This window comes from Crotalus tigris, unplaced genomic scaffold (genome assembly GCF_016545835.1).
Source record: "Crotalus tigris isolate CLP2741 ecotype Arizona unplaced genomic scaffold, ASM1654583v1 scf7180000024351.1097467, whole genome shotgun sequence".
Classification (NCBI taxonomy): Eukaryota; Metazoa; Chordata; class Lepidosauria; order Squamata; family Viperidae; genus Crotalus; species Crotalus tigris.
Window position 1 is genome coordinate 903,174 of NW_024100520.1, and position 23,120 is coordinate 926,293.

At 40.4% G+C, this 23,120-nt stretch overlaps 1 protein-coding gene across 7 annotated transcripts in view; it reads left to right on the forward strand.

Annotated features, from left to right (window-relative positions):
• FHOD3 (formin homology 2 domain containing 3) overlaps positions 1-23,120 on the forward strand; it is a 515,605-nt gene that overhangs the window by 333,501 nt on the left and 158,984 nt on the right. For 6 of the 7 annotated variants that reach the window (XM_039327161.1, XM_039327164.1, XM_039327165.1 and 3 more), the window contains 2 exons: positions 3,366-3,500; positions 5,447-5,497. In XM_039327161.1, coding sequence (XP_039183095.1) covers positions 3,366-3,500; positions 5,447-5,497 — 186 coding nt within the window. The remainder of the gene's footprint in view (positions 1-3,365; positions 3,501-5,446; positions 5,498-23,120) is intronic. The other variant, XM_039327163.1, reaches the window with a different exon arrangement.

Below are 23,120 nucleotides of genomic sequence, written 5' to 3' on the forward strand. Positions count from 1 at the left end.
CTGCACGCTCTCTCACACCACCACCCAGCACAGATCAACTCTGTAGCCAAGACACTCATCTCCAGAACAAAACGCTTAGCTGACGAACAACACCTAAAAACCGAACTACACACTCTCACCAATGTACTAACATCCAATGGATTCCATAGAAATAAGATTACAAACCTAATCCAAAAAGAAACCCCCACTAAAATCCAAGACAAAGAACAAGAAAACGGCAAAGCCCTCCTCCCATACATAAAAGGCACCACAGACAGAATCAGTAAGATCCTCCATAAACACAACATCAAAACAGCATTCTGCACAAACAGAAAAATATCCACCATCCTTAGAAACCCCAAAGATAAAATTGAATTAGAAAATCAAGGAGTATACGAAATCCCATGCACCACTTGTCCCACCACATACATCGGACAAACCAACAGAAGAATAAGTGCACGCATTGAAGAACATAAGAACTCAGTCAAAAAAGAGGAACCAACATCTTCCCTGGTCCAACACCTTAAAGCCACAGGACATGAAATTGACTTTAAAAATACCAGAACCATTGCCAAAAGTGAACATTTTAATAACAGAATAACCAGAGAAGCCATCGAGATAGAAAAACGCCCACACAGCATGAACAAGCGAGATGATACCTCCCGCCTACCAGCCATTTGGAAACCCGCCCTTATTGACAAACGACTCCCTAACACAAAAAATGATACCAGACCCACACTCACAAAAACCACACAGGATGTCACCACCACACATCCACGCAAAAAACAAACCCAAAGCCACACCGATGATGAGGCACGACCACAAACCAGAAGCCAGACCACAGCTGCATCATTAGCCACTTTAAACCCCTCCAATCCATACATGAAGCAAACTGACACCCTCCATGAAGAGGAGACACAACCACGAACGAGAAGCCAAAAATAGCAAGGCAGCCCAAAATCTTAAACCCCTCTGCAACTCAGACTAACCTGAGCACAACCAAACAGAACACTCCCCCAGCCAATCAGAGCACAGCCAAGCCCCTAACCATTCAGAACACACCTCCACCCAATCAGAACACAGCCAAGCTCCCACCCAATCAGTTCATACCCCCACTGGCAGTTAAAAGGAAGAAACAGCTAAGACCACACATTGCTGCTCAAAGCACGAAGCTGAAAACACCAGCCTGAAGATGACGAATGGGACTTCGTCGAAACGTCGCCAAGACACTTCCAATTTTACGCGGGAGAAAACCCGAACAACCAAAGACCTACATACAAATACCCGCGAAAACCTCAGAAAACAAATATGTATGTATGTATGTATATTATATATATATTATATATATATATATATATATATATATATATATATATATATATATATACATACACACCACACACACACACACACACACGTAAAAAAGGATATAGCATGTTATCTTCATTTAGATGTCAAAAGGGTCTCTCTCTCTCTCTCTCATCCTCTCACTCTCTCTCCTCTCTCGCTCTCTTCTCTCTCTCTCTCTCTCTCTCTCCCTTTCTATCTGCCCTTGGTCTGCCACTCCTCTTCCCCCGCTCTCTTTTTTTCTCTCTTGCTCTTTCCTCTCTCTCTCTCTCTCTCTCCCTCTCTTTCTCTCTCTCTCTTTCTCCCCCCCCCCTCTCCTATCTGCTGCTCACCTGACAAGCTTCAGGCTGTTGTCCAACAAGATCAGGGGTAGGCAACCTCGTCTCTTTTATGACTCATGGACTTCAACTCCCAGAATTCCTGAGTCAGCCTAGCTGGGCTAGCTAGCTCTCTCCTGCCCTTCCTGCTTCCTGCAGAGACGCAGCGAAGGGAGGAGTTCCGCGCAGTAAGCTTTTCAGCTCCTCGGAGAACACTGTGAGTGCACTCTCTTTTTTACACACACACACACAGAGAGAGAGAGAGAGAGGCAGGGAAGCGCAATTGCCTCTCTCTGTCTCTGTCTCTCTCTGCAAAGGCAGAGGAGGCTGGGAGCCGCAGGGGAAGGCTCAAAGAGCCGCATGCGGCTCCGGAGCCGCAGGTTGCCGACCTGTGGTATAGATTGTAGAATCTTTTAGAATTGCTGAAAGGACTGTGTTGTAGATGGGATATAGGTGGTGTTGTATTCCTTCCTCTCTGTCGATGGAGGGCTGTTCAGTTTTAACATAGATGGACTCTTTATCCCTCTTTCAAACCAATAATCCTCTCTATAAAAAATGTTGACTTTGCTGTCTTCAAAAGAACAACCGTTGTCTTTTAAATGCAGATTGGACCACTGAATGTTGTCCTGATGGGTTTGTTCTCCTATGTTGTGCCATGCATTTGTGAAGTGGTTTGTTTTTTCAGCAATTCCAAGATTCCACAACCATTTCCACTCTGATTCAGATTAGTATGAGGGCGCAGATAACCCCCCAAGTGGCCTCAATGGCTCTCAGAGAAAGTGCTAAGGATCAGATGACTGCAAAGAAATGCAATCCTTCCATCCTCCCACCCTCCAATCATAACTATCAGAACCTATCCTTCCATTCCCCCATCATCCAGTCACAACTGATGAAGCTTCTTGGATAAGAAGCGAAACGTCTTCTTCCTTAAAAAATAGTCCAGTTGCCTTTTGAAAAAGTACCTTTGACACAACTAGGACCTGGATGACCGAGAATCTTCATAAACATATATCCAGATCACATTTAAATAGAAATATTGAAAATTCAACAGGGCTCACAAACTTTTTAAAGCACCACTGTAATGGAATAGAAGATAGAAGTGATTACTGAACATGTACATTTTCACCTCATCCAGTATTTGGCCAAGGGAAGTATTATCTTATTGAATCCCCAATTGATAATGATTGAATGAATAGTTAGAACTCAAAACAACTTAAACAATTTAAAACTATAATGATAATATAGATTTGAAGATATGTTTTTTTAAGCCTCACGCACCAGATAATTGGTAATTTTCATCAAATTGCTGGCCCACATCTGTATAAGAGCAATAGCAAAAGCACTTATACTTATATGTCGCTTCATACAAGAGTTAATTACTTTTGGAAATACAATTAAAAATTACATTATTCACACGGAATGAATATTAAAGAAATAGGAACATTGAACATTGAATAAATTATTTTTCTTAATTTACTTAAGTCACTTTTCTTATTTAAAATTTAAAATCCAATCAGAGGATATACAATTGCTCATTCACATTTTAGTAAGAGCTGGGAAATCATTGTATTTTATAAATAAGAAAGGACACAATACTGTTTAGGGATAGAATAACTAATGAAGGAATAGTCTGATTTAATTAACAAAATTTCTTTAACTAGGAAAATATAATGAAGGCAATAGTTTATTTTAAAACAATAAATATTTCTTCTTCACCTATAGGACATCTTTAGGTGGTCTCCTTACATCATCATATAGACAACACCAAGAGTCCTTGGCAGTAGAAAGAGAACGGAGACGTCAGGAGAGAGAGGAGAGGCTGCAAAGAATAGAACGTGAAGAAAGAAATAAATTCAAGTAAGCAACAATTCTTTAATCATTTGTTACCTTAATGAATATGATAGAATTAAAAAATATTTGCTGCCTGTTAGCATCTCCACATTGATTTTTCTTTTTCCATTTAAGAAAACTGGGAAGTAAGGCATAAAAACTCAAGATTAGATTTTATAGCCAGATAGGGCAGAGAGGGTATCTGTGTGAGAAAACTAGACATTTACTCAAGTATTCTCTCTCTCTCCCTCTCTCTCTCTCCCTCTCTCTCTCCCTCTCCCTCTCTCCCTCCCTCTCCCTCTCTCTCTTCCCCCCCTCTCTCACACATACACACACTCTATCTATCTATCTATCTATCTATCTATCTATCTATCTATCTATCTATCTATCTATCTATCTATACGTATGCATGTATATATGTATGTATGTATTACTCACTTAAGAAATATGTCTAAATTATTACTTGCTTAAGACATATGTCTAAATTTTGCCCTTCTGAGCATGCAAGAAAATCTAATTCTTTGGATAAAGTATTTTCTGTTTAGAGAAACATTCAGTAAGTTTGAAGATACATAAGAAGCTGTCTTTAACATGTCTCATGTGACTCTCCATTGCCAACAAAGATTTCAGATATAAAATTTGATATGTCACTTAATAACAAAATTAAATATTAATAACTGCAGATGCCTTTCATAAGAAAAGCTGTGGGTTACTTCACATTCAAAATTCATTGTGATTTTAAACATAATTTTGAAATGCATAATTTAACGAGTTCTTAAATTCTTTCTTTGAACATTTTGGAAAGAGAAGATACTCTTCAAAACAATTATTCCAGTTTTCAACAAGAAAATGAAACAACAACTCCTTTCTCTTCCCCAATTTCCTATAACTACCTAATCTAGAATACTTTCAATGTGCACCAAGGGAATCCCAGGCTGATTATTTTTGGTTCACAGTGCCATGCAGCTTTAGTCTTCTCCAGGAGCAGACTAAGAAGAGATCAAGTAAACATAGTCACTTTGCTTCTCTTTTAGAATCAATGGAATCATGTCATTCCACATAGCAGTTCCCAGGGATGCTTCATTCAAAGCAAAGCACTCCTTCAAGGCATGGCATGGCTATCTGCTTTCATATTTCATTGTATGGTATAGCAATAAATTGATTTTTTTTCTGTCTTCACAAATAACTAAATTGAAATAGGAATGACATTGTACATGGTAGATGTTATACTTTATATTATTTTATGTTAGTATTCAAAGTTATATTAGAAAAGAGTAAAGCGACTTTAGTTTCCACAGAAAGTTTAAGAGGCTTTATTTCTATCAGTGCTAAAGACTTCAGTTTAAATCACTTGTGCAGGCACATTTCATTTAGCATCTATCTCAGTTTGCAATCATTCTCAAATAAAATAGTAGTAAACAATAATACAAAATTCATTTTCCAACTAATGTATACGTTTAGGATAACAAAAGCCTTTACTATGAAACTGATTAAGATCTGTCAATTTTAGGCAGTAATTGGAACAGGCCAAAGGGTTTTAATTAATTAAAGTCTCAGACCTAAGCTTGTTAACGTATAGTTAGCATGTTTTAGGAATGGCCACATTGCATCTCAGGGATAGCTTATTTAAACAACGTTTCCACCCTGTGAAGGGGCAAAAAAAAGTTCAGCATAGGATATTGTAGAAAGTAATTGATGCAAATAAGAGGGCAGCAACCAATGATCTTCTCAGCATTTCTGTCCCTCAGCCACTATTTACTTAGCAGCCATTTCATTTAATGATCAAGCCATTGGAAGAAAACACAAATAGCTAAATAAGAGGGTATATTCAAATATGCTATATTTTCTTGTAGAAATTTACCAAAGATTTAGCTGCTTTTGAATCATTTGCTGTTCCTTTGTTTCTTGCTTAATTTTTCTTCTTTCTTGGTTTTTTTATTTTACCTGTAACTTTCTGCATATCTCTTTTTTAGTCAAAATTATCTAGATAAAAGAGAAGAACTGAGACAAGCAAGAGAAGAGAGGTTTGTACTTAGCTCCTGCTTTTGGCTGCTTTGCATTTCTTATAGCCACTGTTAAAAGATGCATGATTCTATAAATACACTTCTAACTAAACTTACAAAAGGACATTGTGCAGACATGCATAGAAAATCGTTATATACACAAGAATCAGAAAAGCAATTACTGAAAACTTGACAAAAACAATACATGAACTAGCTGGGTCCTTAGTATTTGTTCATCCTCACTGCCATATCTTGTTGTACAAGTGATGGATGCAATGTTGCCTCTAAAAATGTCTATTCATTTATCTTTTCAACCATGGGTGCTCAACTTTCATCAGCTCAAGAACCATTGAATGCAGTGCTAATGGCCATATTCCCAAAATAGGCACAGTCAACTTCCAAAGTGGATTGGATCACTTTTATTTTTTAAATTCCATTATTATGGTTCAGTGCAGTCAGCTAGTTATTTAGCCTAGATTCAGCATTCTTATCCACCTATTGAGTTCTTCCCAAGGACCTAAGAAAGGCAGATGTTGTTTAATATTAAAGGTATTGTTGCTGGATGTAAGCTGTTCCAAATAAAACTTTATTTTGCAATTGACTGAAGGTAACTGCTCAAGGTGTTCAAGTGGTGCTCCAGATGTGTTGGAATTTCAACAAGGCACCCATCGCTATTGAAATTATCTTTGTTTTCTTTTGCCATAGTCATTATTATCTGTGGTAATCTACAATTAGATTGACAATCTAAGGCTGGTGAAAATTTAGTAATTCAAGTTCTAACCAAGAATTTAAGGATTATTAAGGTAACATTTAAGAATATAAACAGTTGGGGGGGGGGCTTTTAATACAGGGATAGAATCAAGATCATATGAAGTATTAATGTTGTTGTTGTTAATTGCGAAGTCGTGTCCGACCCATCGCGACCCCATGGAAAATGTTCCTCCAGGTCTTCCTGTCCTCTACCATCTTCTGGAGTCCATTTAAGTTCACACCTACTGCTTCAGTGACTCCATCCAGCCATCTCATTCTCTGTCGTCCCCTTCTTCTATTGCCCTCAATCTTTCCCAGCATTAGGCCCTTCTCCAGTGAGTCCTTCCTTCTCATTAGGTGGCCAAAGTATTTGAGTTTCAACTTCAGGATCTGGCCTTCTAAAGAGCAGTCAGGGTTGATCTCTTCTAGGACTGACCGGTTTGAACGGCTTGCAGTCCAAGGGACTCGCAGGAGTCTTCTCCAGCACCATAGTTCAAAGGCCTCAATTCTTTGGCGCTCAGCCTTTCTTATGGTCCAACTTTCACAGCCATACATTGCAACTGGGAAAACCATGGCCTGGACTATACTGCTTTACAAAGCCTTAATATGACCATACTTGGAATACTGCATCCAATTTTGGTCACCACAATATAAAAAAGAATGATTACAGGAATCGGATATGTCTAGTATAGTGAAAAGAAGGAAGACATGATAGCAGTGTTCCAATATTTGAGAGCTGCCACAAAGAAGAGAGGGTCATCCTATTTTCCAAAGCACCAGAATGCAAGACAAGAAGCAATAGTTGGAAACTAATCAAGGAGAGAAGCAACCTAGAACTAAGGAGAAATTTCCTGAGAGTGAGAACAATTAACCAATGGAACAGCTTGCCTTCAGAAGTTATGGATGCTTCATCATTGGAGACTTTTAAAAAGACACTGGACAACCATTTGTCTGAAATAATAAGTCTTCTGCTTGAGCAGGGGGTTGGACTAGAAGACCTCCAAGATACCTTCCAACTGTGTTATTCTGTAAATTCTTCCTCCCCAGTTTATTTTCACCTGTAGAAATCCTTTTCAGCTCTTAACAAACTCAGCTGATCATTATCACTTTTGGGTGCAAAGTACAATTTATTATCATTTTATTTTTGTCTTATGGTTCAAACTGGGTCAGGATTTATTATTATATTATCATCATCATCGGTTCTTTTTGTATGACATACCTAAAGCAACAAGCTTCTTGCAATGAATCTTATCTGCAGCAGCATCTTCTGCATCTTCCCATTTGATGTCCACTGTCCACAAGTCATCTTTTAACATCTGATGCCAAGTTTTGCATGGTCTGCTCCACCTCCGCTTTCCCTCTGGCAGCTCCCATCATACAACATTTTTTGGGTATTGATGTTGTGTCAGGCAAAGAATATGATCAGTTAGATGCATTCAATGTTTCATCAGAATGGCCTGCAACTTCCTGTAAAATTTCTTCATTGGTGACACTGTCATAACAGCCAGAATTCTCCGTAGGCAACGTTGATGGAACACAGTGAGATTTTGTGCTATGCATGCTGTTATCGCCCATGTTTCACTGGTGTTGATCACTGTTGGTACAATGATTGTCTTTTAAAGCTGTAACTTGGTCTTCCTGTTTATTTTTGGAGTTGATCAAATAAGTCGTGCTGGTATATTGCTGAAGCTTTAACAGTTCTGTGTTTCACATATACATCTGTGCTGCCATCTTGTGATAAGATGTTACTGAAGTATCTAAACTGTTGGTCATGTTCTATTGGTTATTGGCCAGTTGTGATTAATGTGTTAAGAGGGTGACTCCCAATCAATATGACTTTGGTCTTATCCACTCTAATATATAGTCCTGCTTTTCTAGTTTCAATCTCTTGAGTTGGTAGTCATATCCTGCAAGGAGGCACTAATTTCTGCCAAAAAATCAACATCATCAGCAAAATCAAAGTCTGTAAGCTTTGTGTGATTCATCCAGGGAATTCCAGCATTTGATCAATTCATTGCTTTGTGCAAAACAAAGTATGGCAAGGAGAAACAAAAAGGGTGGTAAAATGCAGCACTGTGTAATACCAGTATAAATATTGAAAAAGTTGGGGCTCCACAATTGACTTTACACAGCAACTGCTGTTATGATAGAGATTTTTAAAAAAGTTTTTTATTTATAATACAATTAAAAAAGAGAACATTGGACATGACGTAACATTCCAGTATAAATATTTCTATCAACTTATTTCTCTTCTTACATTTCGTTCTTTATCTCTATAGATATTATATGACTTTTTTTATACAATACTTAATTCATTTCTGATAGAGATTTTTTAAAGTGTTAATAAATTGATCTGGAATTCCATATTTTCTAAAGATGTTCCACAGGGAGTTCTGACATATGCTATCAAAAGCCTTCTTGAAATTTATAAGATTTATGGTAGATGGTCTCTGGAACTAATGTATTGCTCAATAATGTTGCATAGCATGAGAATTTGTTCAGGGCATGAGGGCTGCAAAGAAATTCAACCTGTTCCTTCTGCAGCATTTTACTAATTGCTTCTTGAGGGTACTTAAGGAGAATGATTGAAAACACTTGGCCAAATATGGAAAGAAGAGTGATACTTTGTCAGTTATTATAATCACTGAGATTCCCTTTTTTGGGAAATTTAATAACAATTCCCTTCCACCAATTATTAGGAATGCATTGTATGCACTAACACATGTTTAACAACCTGGTCATCTCCATTACCAAATTATTTCTGCCAGCTTTCAAGAGTTCCACTGGGTCTGGTCTACGTCAGGGGTTTTATTCTTCAGTGCACTAAAGGGCACTATTATTCCAGAGTGCTTGTAGAACTTTAGGTTGTAATCATGTGCAGTTCAATGTCCATTAATGCAATGGAATCGCCATTACTGAAATCATAGATCATACTAGGGGTTGACTGATTCAAGGTTTATTGAATCTCATCTCTTGTTCTTTCCTTGTGAGCAAAACTTTCCCATTCTTGTTTTTAATAGGAACATTAAGACTCCTACTCACATTGGTTAGATCACAAACAATATGGTATAGTATCTTTATATCATTCCTATCTGCTACTTCTTGTGGCTTGGTACCCTTGCCTTCCAGCTACATGCGCTTATGAGCCCAGCAACTCTGCTTAACCTGGTCGAGTTCTCTATATTTGTCCTCTGCTGCTGTTCTTTCGGTGCTGATCTCTTTGATGTTTTACAATCCTGTGTTTGTCAATGAGATTCCAGATACCATCTGGAATCCATTATTCTGTCCATGAACTTTGATGTCATTCTATTATGTTGGTGTTGTTGACAATGGCCTGTTTAAAATGTCTCCAGTGTTTATGCTGTCTTGCAATAGCTGTTGAAATGTGTTGGTCAATGTAAGTTGAAACTGGCAGCATCCTTCAATTTCTGGGCTGCAAAAGGACATGCTGTTTGGCATCTTATTTTCATGAACTTGATTCGGAGTGATGCCATGAGCAGGTAATGGACTGAGTTCACATCTGCACCTTACTAGATGTGTACATCAAGCAATACCTAGAGCACTGCCTACAAATGCATATATAGTCAATTTTGTTAACATGTTGCCTTGTGAATGCACTTGAGGGCAAATATGTGTTTCTGATACATAGAATGTTCATTCAGCAAAATAACATGAGGCATTCACCGTTATCATTCATTTGTAGAGACAAACTGTGGCCCAATAACGTATTCTGTGCCAGGAATCCCCAACCTATGATCCGTGGCCCGGTACTGGGCTGTGACCTATTGGCCACCGGGCCCTGGGAATAGCTGGCGAGCCCTCTCACTCAACGGTAGTACTGTCGCATGGGCACTAGCAGCCCCATGTGCACATGCATGGAGATGCTAGCACTACTGGCAGCGTCACGTGGGCACCAGTAGCCTGTTTGCGCATGCGTGTGGGCACCAGCTCACATGCTGTGGGTGTGCACAGCCTGCTTGCACAGATGCACACAAGCTAGCACAGCCATTGTGTGCACGCCCATTTGCACATGCGTGGGCACATATTTCCCTGCTGCTCCCTTTCCTTCCGGGCCACCAAGCCAGAAGGGTTGGGGAGCACTTTTCTGTGCTATGTCTTTGTCCATCAAACTAGGCATTCAGGTCTCAGATAACCAATTTGATGTCATGATTGGTAATATCATTAAGTGTCTCTTGGTGCTGATCATAAAAGTTACCTTTATCTGCTTTTTTTGCCTCCTCCATTGGTGCATAGATCTGAATAATGATAAATTTTACATGGTGGGATAGGAAACAGGCTTCCACTCAACCAACACAATCATCCTCTTTTTTCTGAGAATCAATCCAATATCATGAATGTGTTGGTTTTCATGACCAGGGTGAAAATGACTTTTCTCTCACTAATCATTCGACCTCTGCCAGTGCATCTCATTTTGCTTATACCAATGTATTTAGGTGGTAATTGTTGAATTCATACAATTATTATGCCAACTTCCCAACTTGAGCTAGGGTAAGTACATTCCATCTTTCATAGTAGTTTTTGTGCTCAACATGAAACCCTGCATCAGGTACTCCTGCGCCATCATCAAGGATGGCTCAGTGTTGACATGCTGGTTTTAGTCTGGTTTTTGGTTTCTACTTGCTTTTTTATAACAGTCAGGTTTTTACAGGGTAGGGTTGCTAGCTCTACTCTTAATGCTCCTCCTTTATCCAGGTTTGGGATTGGCGATAATAGCTGCTGAGCTATTCAATCCACCCAGTCCCCACCACAGGCGGAGTTGTTATATATTATATAAATTATAAAGCTGCTTTTTGCAATTGACTGATGGTGACTTTGTCTATGCCAATATTTTCAAGAGATGCTCCAAATGTTTTCAGATTCCAGATTATCCAGTCCAAACTCCATTGCAGTATCTTGACATATATACAGAAAGTGTTGTGCAGTGATTCAATTTCAGATAGCATTGTTCCATAAGTGTCCCAAAAGAGCTTTTTCACAAGGTAACTGAGTTTGTTTGTTTTTTTTTTTTTTGGAAGACATTTCACTTCTCATCCAAGAAATTTCTTCAGCTCTGACTGGATGCTGGGGAATGAAAGGATTTATACTCCTTGCAGATAGTTGGTCATTTGCATTCTTTTAGAGCAGGAATGTCAAACTGCTAGCCCACAGGCCGGATGCATCATGAGGAAACCGCGCCCACCCTATTGTTGGCAATGGGGAAAAAGCTCCAATACATCGCATCACGTCACATGACATCATGAGTTTGACATGTCTGTTTTAGAGAATCCTGGAGGTTTATCTATGTCATCCAGGTCACCTGAGTAGTGCAAATGGGTGTGGAGCCTTCTTGAAACTGCTGAAAGGACTGTTTTGTAGACTGGAGATAGATGATGATTTGTTTTCCTATGTTGTGCCATGTGTTTATGAAATGGTTAAGGAAAATAGTCTGGCCTTCCTGGACTCTGCAGTACACAATAAGGAAGACAGAAGCCTTAATATTGAAGTTTACAGAAAACCCCCACACATGGATCAATATTTATATTTTGATTCTCACCACCCACTGGAGCACAGAATGGGAGTTATCAGAACCCTATACCACTGAGCTGAAGGCCAACCAACATAGATGGGAAAGAAAAAGAACTAAAACACATCAAGGAAATCCTCAAAACATGCAGCTATCCCCGGTGGACCTTCATCAAATCCTAAAAAAGACACAGCAAGAACTCCTACATAACAGAAGAGAACAATAAATGAAGCAACATTGTCATTCTATACGTCGCATGAATATCGGAAAAGCTCAGGAGGACAACCAGTACAATGTATGTGCACATTTCAGTCCCACAGATATACTAAGGCAGAAGCATGTCCACCCCAAGGATAAAATATCCAGACACAAACTGAGCAATGTGGTATATGCAGTACAATGCAGTGAGCCATGTGCAGATATGTACATTGGGAAACAAAACAACCACTTTATAAACACATGGCACAACATAGGAGAACAACCCATCAGGACAAGACTCAGCAGTCCATCTGCATTTAAAAGACAAAGGCCATTCTTTCGAAGACAGGAAAGTCCACATTTTGGACAGAGAGGACTGCTGGTTTGAAAGAGGGGTCAAAGAGGCCATCTATTTCAAAATTGAGCAACCCTCTCTCAACACAGGGAAAGGGATATAACATCATCTATCTCTAGTCTACAACACAGTACTTTCAGCAGTTCCAAGAAGTTCCACACCTATTTGCACTATTCAGGTGACTGATGACACAAATAAACCACCAGGTGGCCTCAACAACTCTCTAATACAAGGGTGTCAAACTGGTGGCCCATGGGCTGGCTGTGTCACGTGCAGGCTATGCCCACTCCGGCTCCACAAAGGCAAAAATAATCACGATATGTCACAATACGTCACATGACACATTCAAGTTTGACACCAGTGCTCTAAAAGAATGCAAATGGCCAGCTATCTGCAAGGAGTATAAATCCTTCCATTCTCCATTATCCAGTCAGAGCTGAAAAAGCTTTTTGGATGAGAAGCAAAACATCTTCAAAGAAAAACAAGAAGTCCAGTTGTCTCATGAAAAAGCACCTTTGGGATAACTATGACCTGGATGACTGAGAATGTCCATAGACATTTTTCCATAAGTTTCAGGTCTTCCCTGTAAAGGAGGGGATAAGCCTGGCAGGTATTTTTGATATTTAATAGTCATGGCCTGACTTATTCAGTATTGTTGACAGAGAAACTAGTGCAATGACAAGCAGTAGTGACTATAGTGAGTCTCCTTGAAAGATTCCTTTCTTGATATTAACCTTACCTAATATATTACTTTTGACCATCAACCATGTCTTCCTTTGTGTCTTTCAATCTATGCACAAAGGTTCTGATGTTTTTACTAACTGGCAGGGAGTGAAATGTCTTCTTGTAATCAATCCATACGACATGTCAGAACCCATATTTTAAAGGGCCTTTTCTTTTTCTTCTAAACTCAAATTGCATTCTCTTCTCTCCCTGAGTTCTGCCATACTCCTGGAGGGAAGGGGGGAAGTGCTTAGGGTTTATTGCCTTGTTTTTCCTCTATCGCTACAATGTAACACTTTGCTATTTCTGCTTTCTTTCCTCTGTGAACTTTCTCCCCTGTTGTCAGCAAGTAAAGGGGGGAGGAGAATGGAATGTACCTCCGGCAACTGCGTTATCTCCATGTTTGCAAGGGAAGGTGCGAAGAGCCGCCTAAACATTGCTGCAGCTTGGAGACGGCCTGATGTTATCTCCTTTTTCCCACAACAAACTTAAAGCCTTGGGATTGGCTTGTTTGAACTGACCGGGTGAACGATGGGGTAGGGTTATGCTTGGGATACTTTTTACCTATCGATCTGGCAGGAAACCCTCAGATCCTGTCTATTATGCCTACTATCAGCTTTTCCTAATATAAGCTCCTTTTGGAAGAAACCGCTTCCACGAGTTCTACTTTCTTGGGATAAGGTATTGAAGTGGACCCTGACTTAGACAGGTTCTGCAGTAATAGCGAGCCTGGAAGGAAAGCCCTTACCGGGGAACTTTGCAAGAACATGTCAGACAACGGAGCAGGGAAGGAAGAATCCACCACAAAAGGAGAGCCCCCCCTGCTGGCCGAAACCCTGCAAGCTGTCCAGCTCTGAGTCTTCCTACTCATTGTGCGCAACCACAAACCTCGGTGGTCGATGGGTGTTGGAAAGAAAAACAACTGGGAGAAAAAGACAAGGAAGGTGACACTCCAACGAGGCAGCCACCAACCAGGCTGAAAGGAGGAGATGGAAAGGTCCCTCCACCTCACCGAGGACAAAGAAGATCACCCGGGGCATTTGAGCCAGTTGCTGGAGCAGGTGATTGGCATGATGAAGATAGCCCTAGACTCCCTGAAGGAGGAGAAACCCAAACCCTACACCGGAACTCTCCGTTTGGATTGTGGAAAGAAGGACACCGAGGGTGAGGCTGAGGCTGAAGCCCCAGGGCTGTCCAGCGAGGCAACTGAACCAGCTGCAATCACTGCTGCTGCCCCTACCCCCTAGTGAGCAGTTGCTGCCCATCGAGAGGGGAAACACCACAAATGAAAGAAGAGGCAGTGCTCCGTTCAAAAGTTCCTGCCACTCAATGTGACGTTCCGGGGTGATCCATGATGCCTGGGGTTCTTCTTAACCCAGGTTTTAAACTACATGGAGGAGTATAGTCAAGACATCCCCACTGATTGTACCAGAATCCAAATCGTGCAAGCTGCCCTGGATGGCATCGCAGCAGACTGGGTCATGGACCTCTACAACACCAACGCACTGGAACTGTTGAATTTCAACCAATTCATGTTCTCACTGAGGTGCAGGTTCGAAGACCCATTGGCAGACTGAAAAGCCCAAGAAAGAATAAAAATAGTGAAGCAGGGCAGATAACCGGTGGCCGTGTATACCCAGGAGTTTCGAACCCTGGCTAGTAAACTGACCTGACCCGAGGATATCCTGCTCAGCCATTTCAAAGATGGTCTGAACTACAATCTCTATGATGCCTGAACAAATTGCGGGCAGCCCACCTCTATGCTAAACTGTCCAAATGTGAATTTCACAAAGAGAAAATAGACTACCTGGGATATCGTATCTCCTCTGAGGGCATAGAAATGGGCCCTGAGAAAGTCAGGGCGGTGTTAAAATGGGCACCACCCCACACAAGAAAGCAGTTGCAAAGCTTCCTGGGGTTTGCCAACTTCTACCACCAATTCATTCCTTCGTTTGCTGAAATCACCTTACCCATCACCAACTTGTTAAAATCAGAGGGGAGGGCAAATCTAAACCCAGCCAACCACTAAAATGGTAGAATGCCAAACCGCATTTGAGAGATTAAAACAGCTTTTTTCCACCGAACCCGTCCTACAACACCCTGACCCTGATATGCCCTTTGTGATTCAAGCAGATGCTAGTGATGTGGCGGTGGGGGCTGTACTGTTACAAGAAAATGAGAAAGGGGATCTCCAACCTTGTGCGTACACATCAAGGAAGCTAACTGAAACAGAACATAGGTGGGCGGTCTGGGAAAAAGAAGCATATGCAGTAAGGTGGGCGCTCCTCAGCTTGTGGCACTTTTCAGAGGGAAACAAAATCTCCTTCCAAGTGTGGACTGATCATAAGAATCTGGAAGCACTAAAAGCACCAAGAAAACAAAGGGAAAAAAAGCACCCTAAACAAGCGCAATGGTCTCAACATTTCCATCATTTCAATTTCACCATAAAACACTTACCGGGGGGGGGGGAATTTTCTGGCAGATGTACTATCCAGAATGCCACAATACAATAGTACCCAGCCCAGTGTAACAAAACCACTCATGCCTGAAACCCAGCTGGCTGCACGAGTAACCATTATTCAAAATCTGCAGGTCATTTTGGATTTGTGAAAACACTACACTTAGTTAAGAGACAATTTTGGTGGCCATCAATCAAAAAAGACATTGAAAGCTATGTGGCCAGCTGTCCAACGTGTGCATCACTCAAGAGACTACAAGGGAAATACCCTGGACTGCTACAACCAGTAGCAATCCCCTCAGCATTGTGGAAAGAAATTTCCATGGATTTTATAGTAGAGCTACCAGAAAGCAGCGGAAACATCGTCATTTGGGTTGTGACAGACCTTTTTTCCAAACAAGTGCACTTCATACCCTGCTCAAAAGTCCCCACAGCAAAAACACTTGCAAAGCTGTTTGTGCAACACATCTACCGCTTACATGGGGCACCCCAGCATATCATATCTGATAAGGGGGTGCAGTTCACTTCAGAGTCCTGGAAGGAGTTCTTGTCCCTTTTAGGGACCATCCAAGACTGTCATCTAGTCATCATTCGTAGATGAATGGTGGGACGGAACGTTCAAACTCAGTACTTGAACAATATCTCAGGTGCTTTATTAATTACCAATAGACCGACTGGACTGATATACTCCCATTTGCTGAAGTCACTTATAACAATGCCGTCCACTCCAGCATGGGCTACACCCTATTCCAAGTAGCCACAAGACGAAGCTCCAATCCAATATCAGAGCTATTGTCCACCAAACCTGCCATCCCCTCACTAAAGGAGTGGATCACACAATTGCAAAATACATGGCCAGTTGTTAGAAAAGCGCTAGATGAGGCTAGACAAGCATACAAAACATAGGCAGACAGAGAGTCAAACCAAAACCTTTCACAGTGGGGGAGATGGTTTGCCTATTCACTAAATACCTAAAGCAGACATGTCAAACACAAGGTCCGGGGGCCGGATGCGGCCCACGACGTGGTTTCATGTGGCCCGTGAAGCCATCCTGGAAACAGGGAATGGCCCCCGCTGCCTTGGCCCTGGCCCAGGTCAGCCAGGAGCCAATGTACAATTTTGTGGTGACCATCTATGCTGAAACACATTCAGTCTTAGCTCCACAAGGCCGTCTGGAAACAGTGAGGATCCAGCCCCTGCCGCATCGGCACCATCCCCTGGGTGCATGGTGGGGAGGTGTCACCCTTTGTGAGGAATGAAGAAATGCACCGTTGCCTGGAAGTGGCCAGCAAATGGCCCTCGCTTACTTCACATATCCGGTTTGATGGGCTCCAAGGGAGGGGCTTCAGCAGGCTCTTCCAATGGACCATGCCTTGGTGCTTGCCCTGATCCCAGCCCCTTCTGCCAGAGACCCTCAGATCTGTCCCACTCCTCCCCAGGCCCCAACAGGCACCCTTAACACAAATGATGTAGAGCTGGCCATGCCCACCCAGTAGGCCACACCCATTCCAGCCATGCCCACCCAGTAGGCTGTGCCCACCCTGGCCACACCTACCCACCATCCTGAGGACAACCACAATGCTGATGCGGCCCTCAGTGAAATTGAGTTTGAAACCTCTGACCTAAAGCAATCATCAAAGAAACTGGGACCCAAATACATAGGACCCTTTTACATCATTAGAGTCATCAATCTGGCAACAGTAGAATTAGAATTGCTAAAATCTCTCAGACAATGCAGGAAACATTATTCTGCTGTTTTTTTTATATAGAAATATTTTATTACATTTTGTATGGGTAAAAAAGGATGGGATCAATATGGGTATAGGAAAAAGGAGGGATGTGGAATTTGGGATAGGGTAGGGGTAAATACAATAATGGGGGCAACCCCCAACAATAATTTCATGCTTTAACAAACAAGTTTCCATCTGGGACTAAGTATTAAATAACATACTATAATTCATATCGTAGTCAGTAATCATGCAATAAAGTTAACTGTAACCATCATACTAAAAATTGATAGATAAATAGACTTCCTTTAAATAAGTAAACAAAATTATTAAAATCTCATCTAATCATCATTATCATCATTAATACATTCTCAAATTCATAATTATCACATTACCATTTAAACACGCTAAAAATAACAATATTATTAACCTAAAATCTAAAACTTAGTTAAAAGCCCATCATTTATGTATCTCTAACCATTGGCAAAATTTTTCCCAAGTTTTAAAATAAATTGAATCATCTTTCTCTTTAATCTCCAGTGTTAATCTATCCATTTCTGCACAATCTAAAATTTTAGTCATTATAGCTTGATCAGGTGGTAGATTTTCATTTTTCCAGAATTGGGCAAATACTATTCTTGCAGCTGTTAAAACATGTAATATTAAATAATCACTCTCTTATTATTCCTAGCAAAAACAATTCTGGTTTAAATTCTATCTGTATTTTCATCATCTTTTCCAGCCATCTATGAATATTAAGCCAATATTTCTTTGCATTAGGGCATGTCCACCAGGCGTGATAATAAGTGCCTGGCAGTTGTTTACATTTCCAACAAATATTTAATACATTTTTAAACATTTTCACTAATCGAACTGGTGTCATATGCCATCTACAAAACATCTTATATAAATTTTCTTTAAATGTTGCTGCCTTAATAAGTCTAATATTTTTATCCCAAAGTTTTTGCCAATCTTCCAAATCTATAGAATATTCAAAGTTCTTTGCCCATACTATCATTATTTCTTTTACTTGTTCTTCTTCCATCTTCCAATTTAGCAGAAATTTGTAAAGTTTCTTAATCAAATTCTCATCTGTTTTCAACAAAAAGTTATCCAGCGGAGTCTGTTCTTTATAAAATCCAGTAAATTTTATATCTTTTTCGTATCTTGTTTGGATTTGCAAATAGGACCACCATGTTAGGTCAATACCTTGTTGTTGAAGGACTTGCCTATCTTTCAGTTTTCCTTCATTGTCCAAAATGTCTTTATAGCTAACCAATTTATCATAGCTAATCAAGGCAAATGCTTCCATTGTTGAAAGCCACTTCGGTATTTTCATATACATTTTATGTCTAATTTTCTCCCATTCTGAGAGTAGTACATTCCTTATGGCATGATTTTGGAAATATTTGTGTGCTTTAGTTTTCTCATACCATAAAAGGTATGACCTAGTTGAAGATCATATCCCTCTAGATAAAGCTATATTTTATTTCTCAATAAAATCCATTCTTTAAGCCAAAGCAAAATAGCTGCTGGGTAATAAAGTCTCCAATCCTGGAGTTCAAAGCCCCCTCTGTCTTTGGATTCTTGTAACAGTTTGCATTTAATTTTTGCTTTCTTTCTTTGCCATATAAATCTTAGAATCATTGAATTTAAATCATAAAAAAATTTCTTGCTCAATTTAACAGGAACTGTTTGAAACAGAAACAATAGCTGTGATAAGATATTCATTTTAACAGTAGGTATTCTTCCTAACAATGACAGTTGGAGATTTTCCCACTTTTCCAGATCTATTTTTGTTTCATTATTCTCTCATAATTATTTTCTTTTAGTGTTGTATATTTTGCCGTTAAACAAATGCCCAAATATTTAACTTTTTTAACTATTTGAAGATTTGTCGTTTGAACAAATTGAGTTTTCTGTAGGTCTGTTAATTTTTTTGTTAACACTTTAGTCTTTTCCATGTTTATTTTCAATCCAGCCACTTCTCCAAATTTCTCAATTTTCTGCAAAAGTTTAACAGCTATTTCCAATGGCTCCTCTAAAATAAAAACTAAATTGTCCACAAAAGCCTTATATTTCTGGTCTTTAATCTCCATATCTTGTCTGATATTTCTAACCAATACCTCTAACATGAGGATAAATAACAAAGGGGACAGTGGACATCGCTGTCTTGTACCTTTTTTTATATCGAATCCATCTGTGTAATCTCCATTCAGAAGTATTCTTGCTGTTTGTTTTTTATAAATCGCTTGAATTGCTTTAATAAAGTTCTCACCAAAATCCATTTCTTGAAACTGTTGAAACATAAATTGCCAATTTAGATTATCAAATGCTTTTTGTGCATCAAGAAATATAAGTGCCATCTGGTTCCCTGGATGATTTTCATAGTATTCCAAAACGTTTAAGATAACTCTCAAGTTATTCCTTATCTGCCTTCTAGGAAAGAAACCATTTTGGTCTGAATGAATAAATTCAGTCAAAAAGTTTTTCATTCTTTCTGCCATTATTGCAGCAAAAATTCTATAATCCACATTTAATAATGATATTCCCTTTTATGGATTACTGCCTTGTTGTGGCGAAGGGGCTTGCGTAACTCAATGAAGCTATAAGCTATGCCGTGCAGGGCCACCCAAGATGGACAGGTTATAGCAGAGAGTTCTGACAAAATGTGATCCACTGGAGAAGGAAATGGCAAACCACTCCAGTATCTTTGCCATGAAAACCCCATGGACAGTACTAAAAGGCAAAAAGATATGATGCTGGAAGATGAGCCCCTCAGGTCGGAAGGTGTCCAATATGCTATTGGGGAAGAGCAGAGGGCTAGTACTAGTAGCGCCAGAAAGAATGAAGCGACTGGGCCAAAGCCGAAAGGACGCTCAGCTGTGGATATATCTGGTGGTGAAAGGAAAGTCCGATGCTGTAAAGATTTTTTCTCCATAGGAACCTGGAATGTAAGATCCATGAATCAAGGCAAGCTAGACATAGTCAAAAAAGAGATGACAAGACTGAACATCGACATCTTAGGAATCAGCGAACTAAAATGGACAGGAATGGCTGAATTTAACTCAGATGACCATCAGGTATACTACTGTGGGCAAGAATCCCTCAGAAGAAATGGAGTAGCCTTCATAGTCAATAAAAGAATAGGAAAAGCAATACTGGGATTGTTGTTGTTGTTGTTAATTGCGAAGTCGTGTCCGACCCATCGCGACCCCATGGACAACGTTCCTCCAGGTCTTCCTGTCCTCTACCATCTTCTGGAGTCCATTTAAGTTCACACCTACTGCTTCAGTGACTCCATCCAGCCATCTCATTCTCTGTCGTCCCCTTCTTCTATTGCCCTCAATCTTTCCCAGCATTAGGCTCTTCTCCAGTGAATCCTTCCTTCTCATTAGGTGGCCAAAGTACTTGAGTTTCAACTTCAGGATCTGGCCTTCTAAAGAGCAGTCGGGGTTGATCTCTTCTAGGACTGACCGGTTTGAACGCCTTGCAGTCCAGGGACTCGCAGGAGTCTTCTCCAGCACCATAGTTCAAAGGCCTCAATTCTTTTGCGCTGGGATACAATCCCCAAAATGACAGAATGATCTCAATTCGAATCCAAGGCAAACCATTCAATATCACAGTAGTCCAAATCTATGCCCCAACCACTGGTGCTGAAGAGGATGAAATTGACCAGTTTTATGAAGCCCTACAGCACCTTATAGAATTAACACCAAAAAATGATGTCCTTATCATCATGGGGGATTGGAATGCTAAGGTAGGAAGCCAAAAGATAACCGGAATAACAGGCAAGTTTGGCCTTGGAGTACAAAATGAAGCAGGGCACAGGCTAATAGAATTTTGTCAAGAGAATACGATGGTCATAACAAACACTCTTTTCCAACAACCCAAGAGACGGCTCTACACATGGACATCACCAGACGGTCAACATAGAAATCAGATTGACTATGTGCTCTGCAGCCAAAGATGGAGAAGCTCTATACAGTCAGTAAAAACAAGACCAGGAGCTGACTGTGGCTCAGATCATGAGCTTCTCGTTGCAAAATTTAGGCTTAAATTGAAAAAAGTAGGGAAAAGCACTAGGCCACTCAGGTATGAACTAAATCATATTCCTGATGAATATACAGTAGAGGTGACAAATAGATTTAAGGAATTAGATCTGATAGACAGAGTGCCTGAAGAACTATGGATGGAAGTTCGCAACATTGTACAAGAGGTAGCAACTAAAACCATCCCAAAGAAAAAGAAATGCAAGAAAGCAAAATGGCTGTCTGAGGAAGCTTTGCAAATAGCTGAGGAAAGAAGGGAAGCGAAAGGCAAGGGAGAAAGAGAAAGATACACCCAATTGAATGCAGAATTCCAGAGAGTAGCTAGAAGAGATAAGAATGCCTTCTTAAATGAACAGTGCAAAGAAATAGAAGAAAACAACAGAATAGGGAGGACCAGAGATCTCTTCAAGAAAATTGGAGATATGAAGGGAACGTTTCATGCAAAGATGGGCATGATAAAGGACCAAAATGGCAGGGACCTAACAGAGGCAGAAGAGATTAAGAAGAGATGGCAAAACTACACAGAAGAACTATACAAGAATGAGCTTAACATCCCAGATAACCACAATGAGATGGTCACTGACCTCGAACCAGACATCCTAGAATGTGAAGTGAAATGGGCCTTAGAAAATCTGAGCAACAACAAAGCTAGTGGAGGTGACAGTATTCCAGCTGAGCTATTCAAAATCTTAAAAGATGATGCAGTAAAAGTGCTACACTCAATTTGCCAGCAAATTTGGAAAACCAACAGTGGCCACAGGATTGGAAAAGGTCAGTTTACATTCCAATTCCAAAGAAAGGCAATGCCAAAGAATGTTCAAACTATTGCACCATTGCACTCATTTCACATGCTAGTAAAGTTATGCTTAAAATCCTACAAGCTAGACTCCAGCAGTATGTGGATCGAGAACTACCAGAAGTACAGGCAGGATTTCGAAGAGGCAGAGGAACTAGAGATCAAATTGCGAACATACGCTGGATCATGGAGAAAGCTAGGGAGTTCCAGAAAAACATCTACTTCTGCTTCATTGACTATGCAAAAGCCTTTGATTGTGTGGATCACAACAAATTGTGGCAAGTTCTTAAAGAGATGGGAGTACCAGACCATCTCATTTGTCTCTTGAGAAACCTATATGTGGGTCAAGAAGCAACAGTGAGAACTGGACACGGAACCACTGATTGGTTCAAAATTGGAAAAGGAGTCTGGCAAGGCTGTATACTGTCGCCCTGTCTATTTAACTTATATGCAGAGCACATCATGAGAAAGGCAGAGCTAGATGAATCAAAAGTTGGAATTAAGATTGCCGGGAGAAATATCAACAACCTAAGATATGCAGATGATACCACTCTAATGGCAGAAAGTGAAGAAGAACTAAAGAGCCTCTTGATGTGGGTGAAGAAGGAGAGTGCAAAAGTTGGCTTGAAACTCAACATTAAGAAAACCAAAATCATGGCATCCGGCCCTCTCAATTCCTGGCAAACAGATGGGGAAGAAATGGAGGTAGTGACAGATTTTATTTTTCTGGGCTCCAAGATCACCTCAGATGGGGACTGCAGCCGAGAAATTAAAAGACGCTTTCTCCTGGGGAGGAAAGCTATGGCAAATCTAGACAGCATACTAAAAAGCAGAGACATCACCCTGCCAAAAAAGTGCGTATAGTCCAGGCCATGGTTTTCCCGGTTGCAATGTATGGCTGTGAAAGTTGGACCATAAGAAAGGCTGAGCACCAAAGAATTGAGGCCTTTGAACTATGGTGCTGGAGAATACTCCTGCGAGTCCCTTGGACTGCAAGGCGTTCAAACCGGTCAGTCCTAGAAGAGATCAACCCCGACTGCTCTTTAGAAGGCCAGATCCTG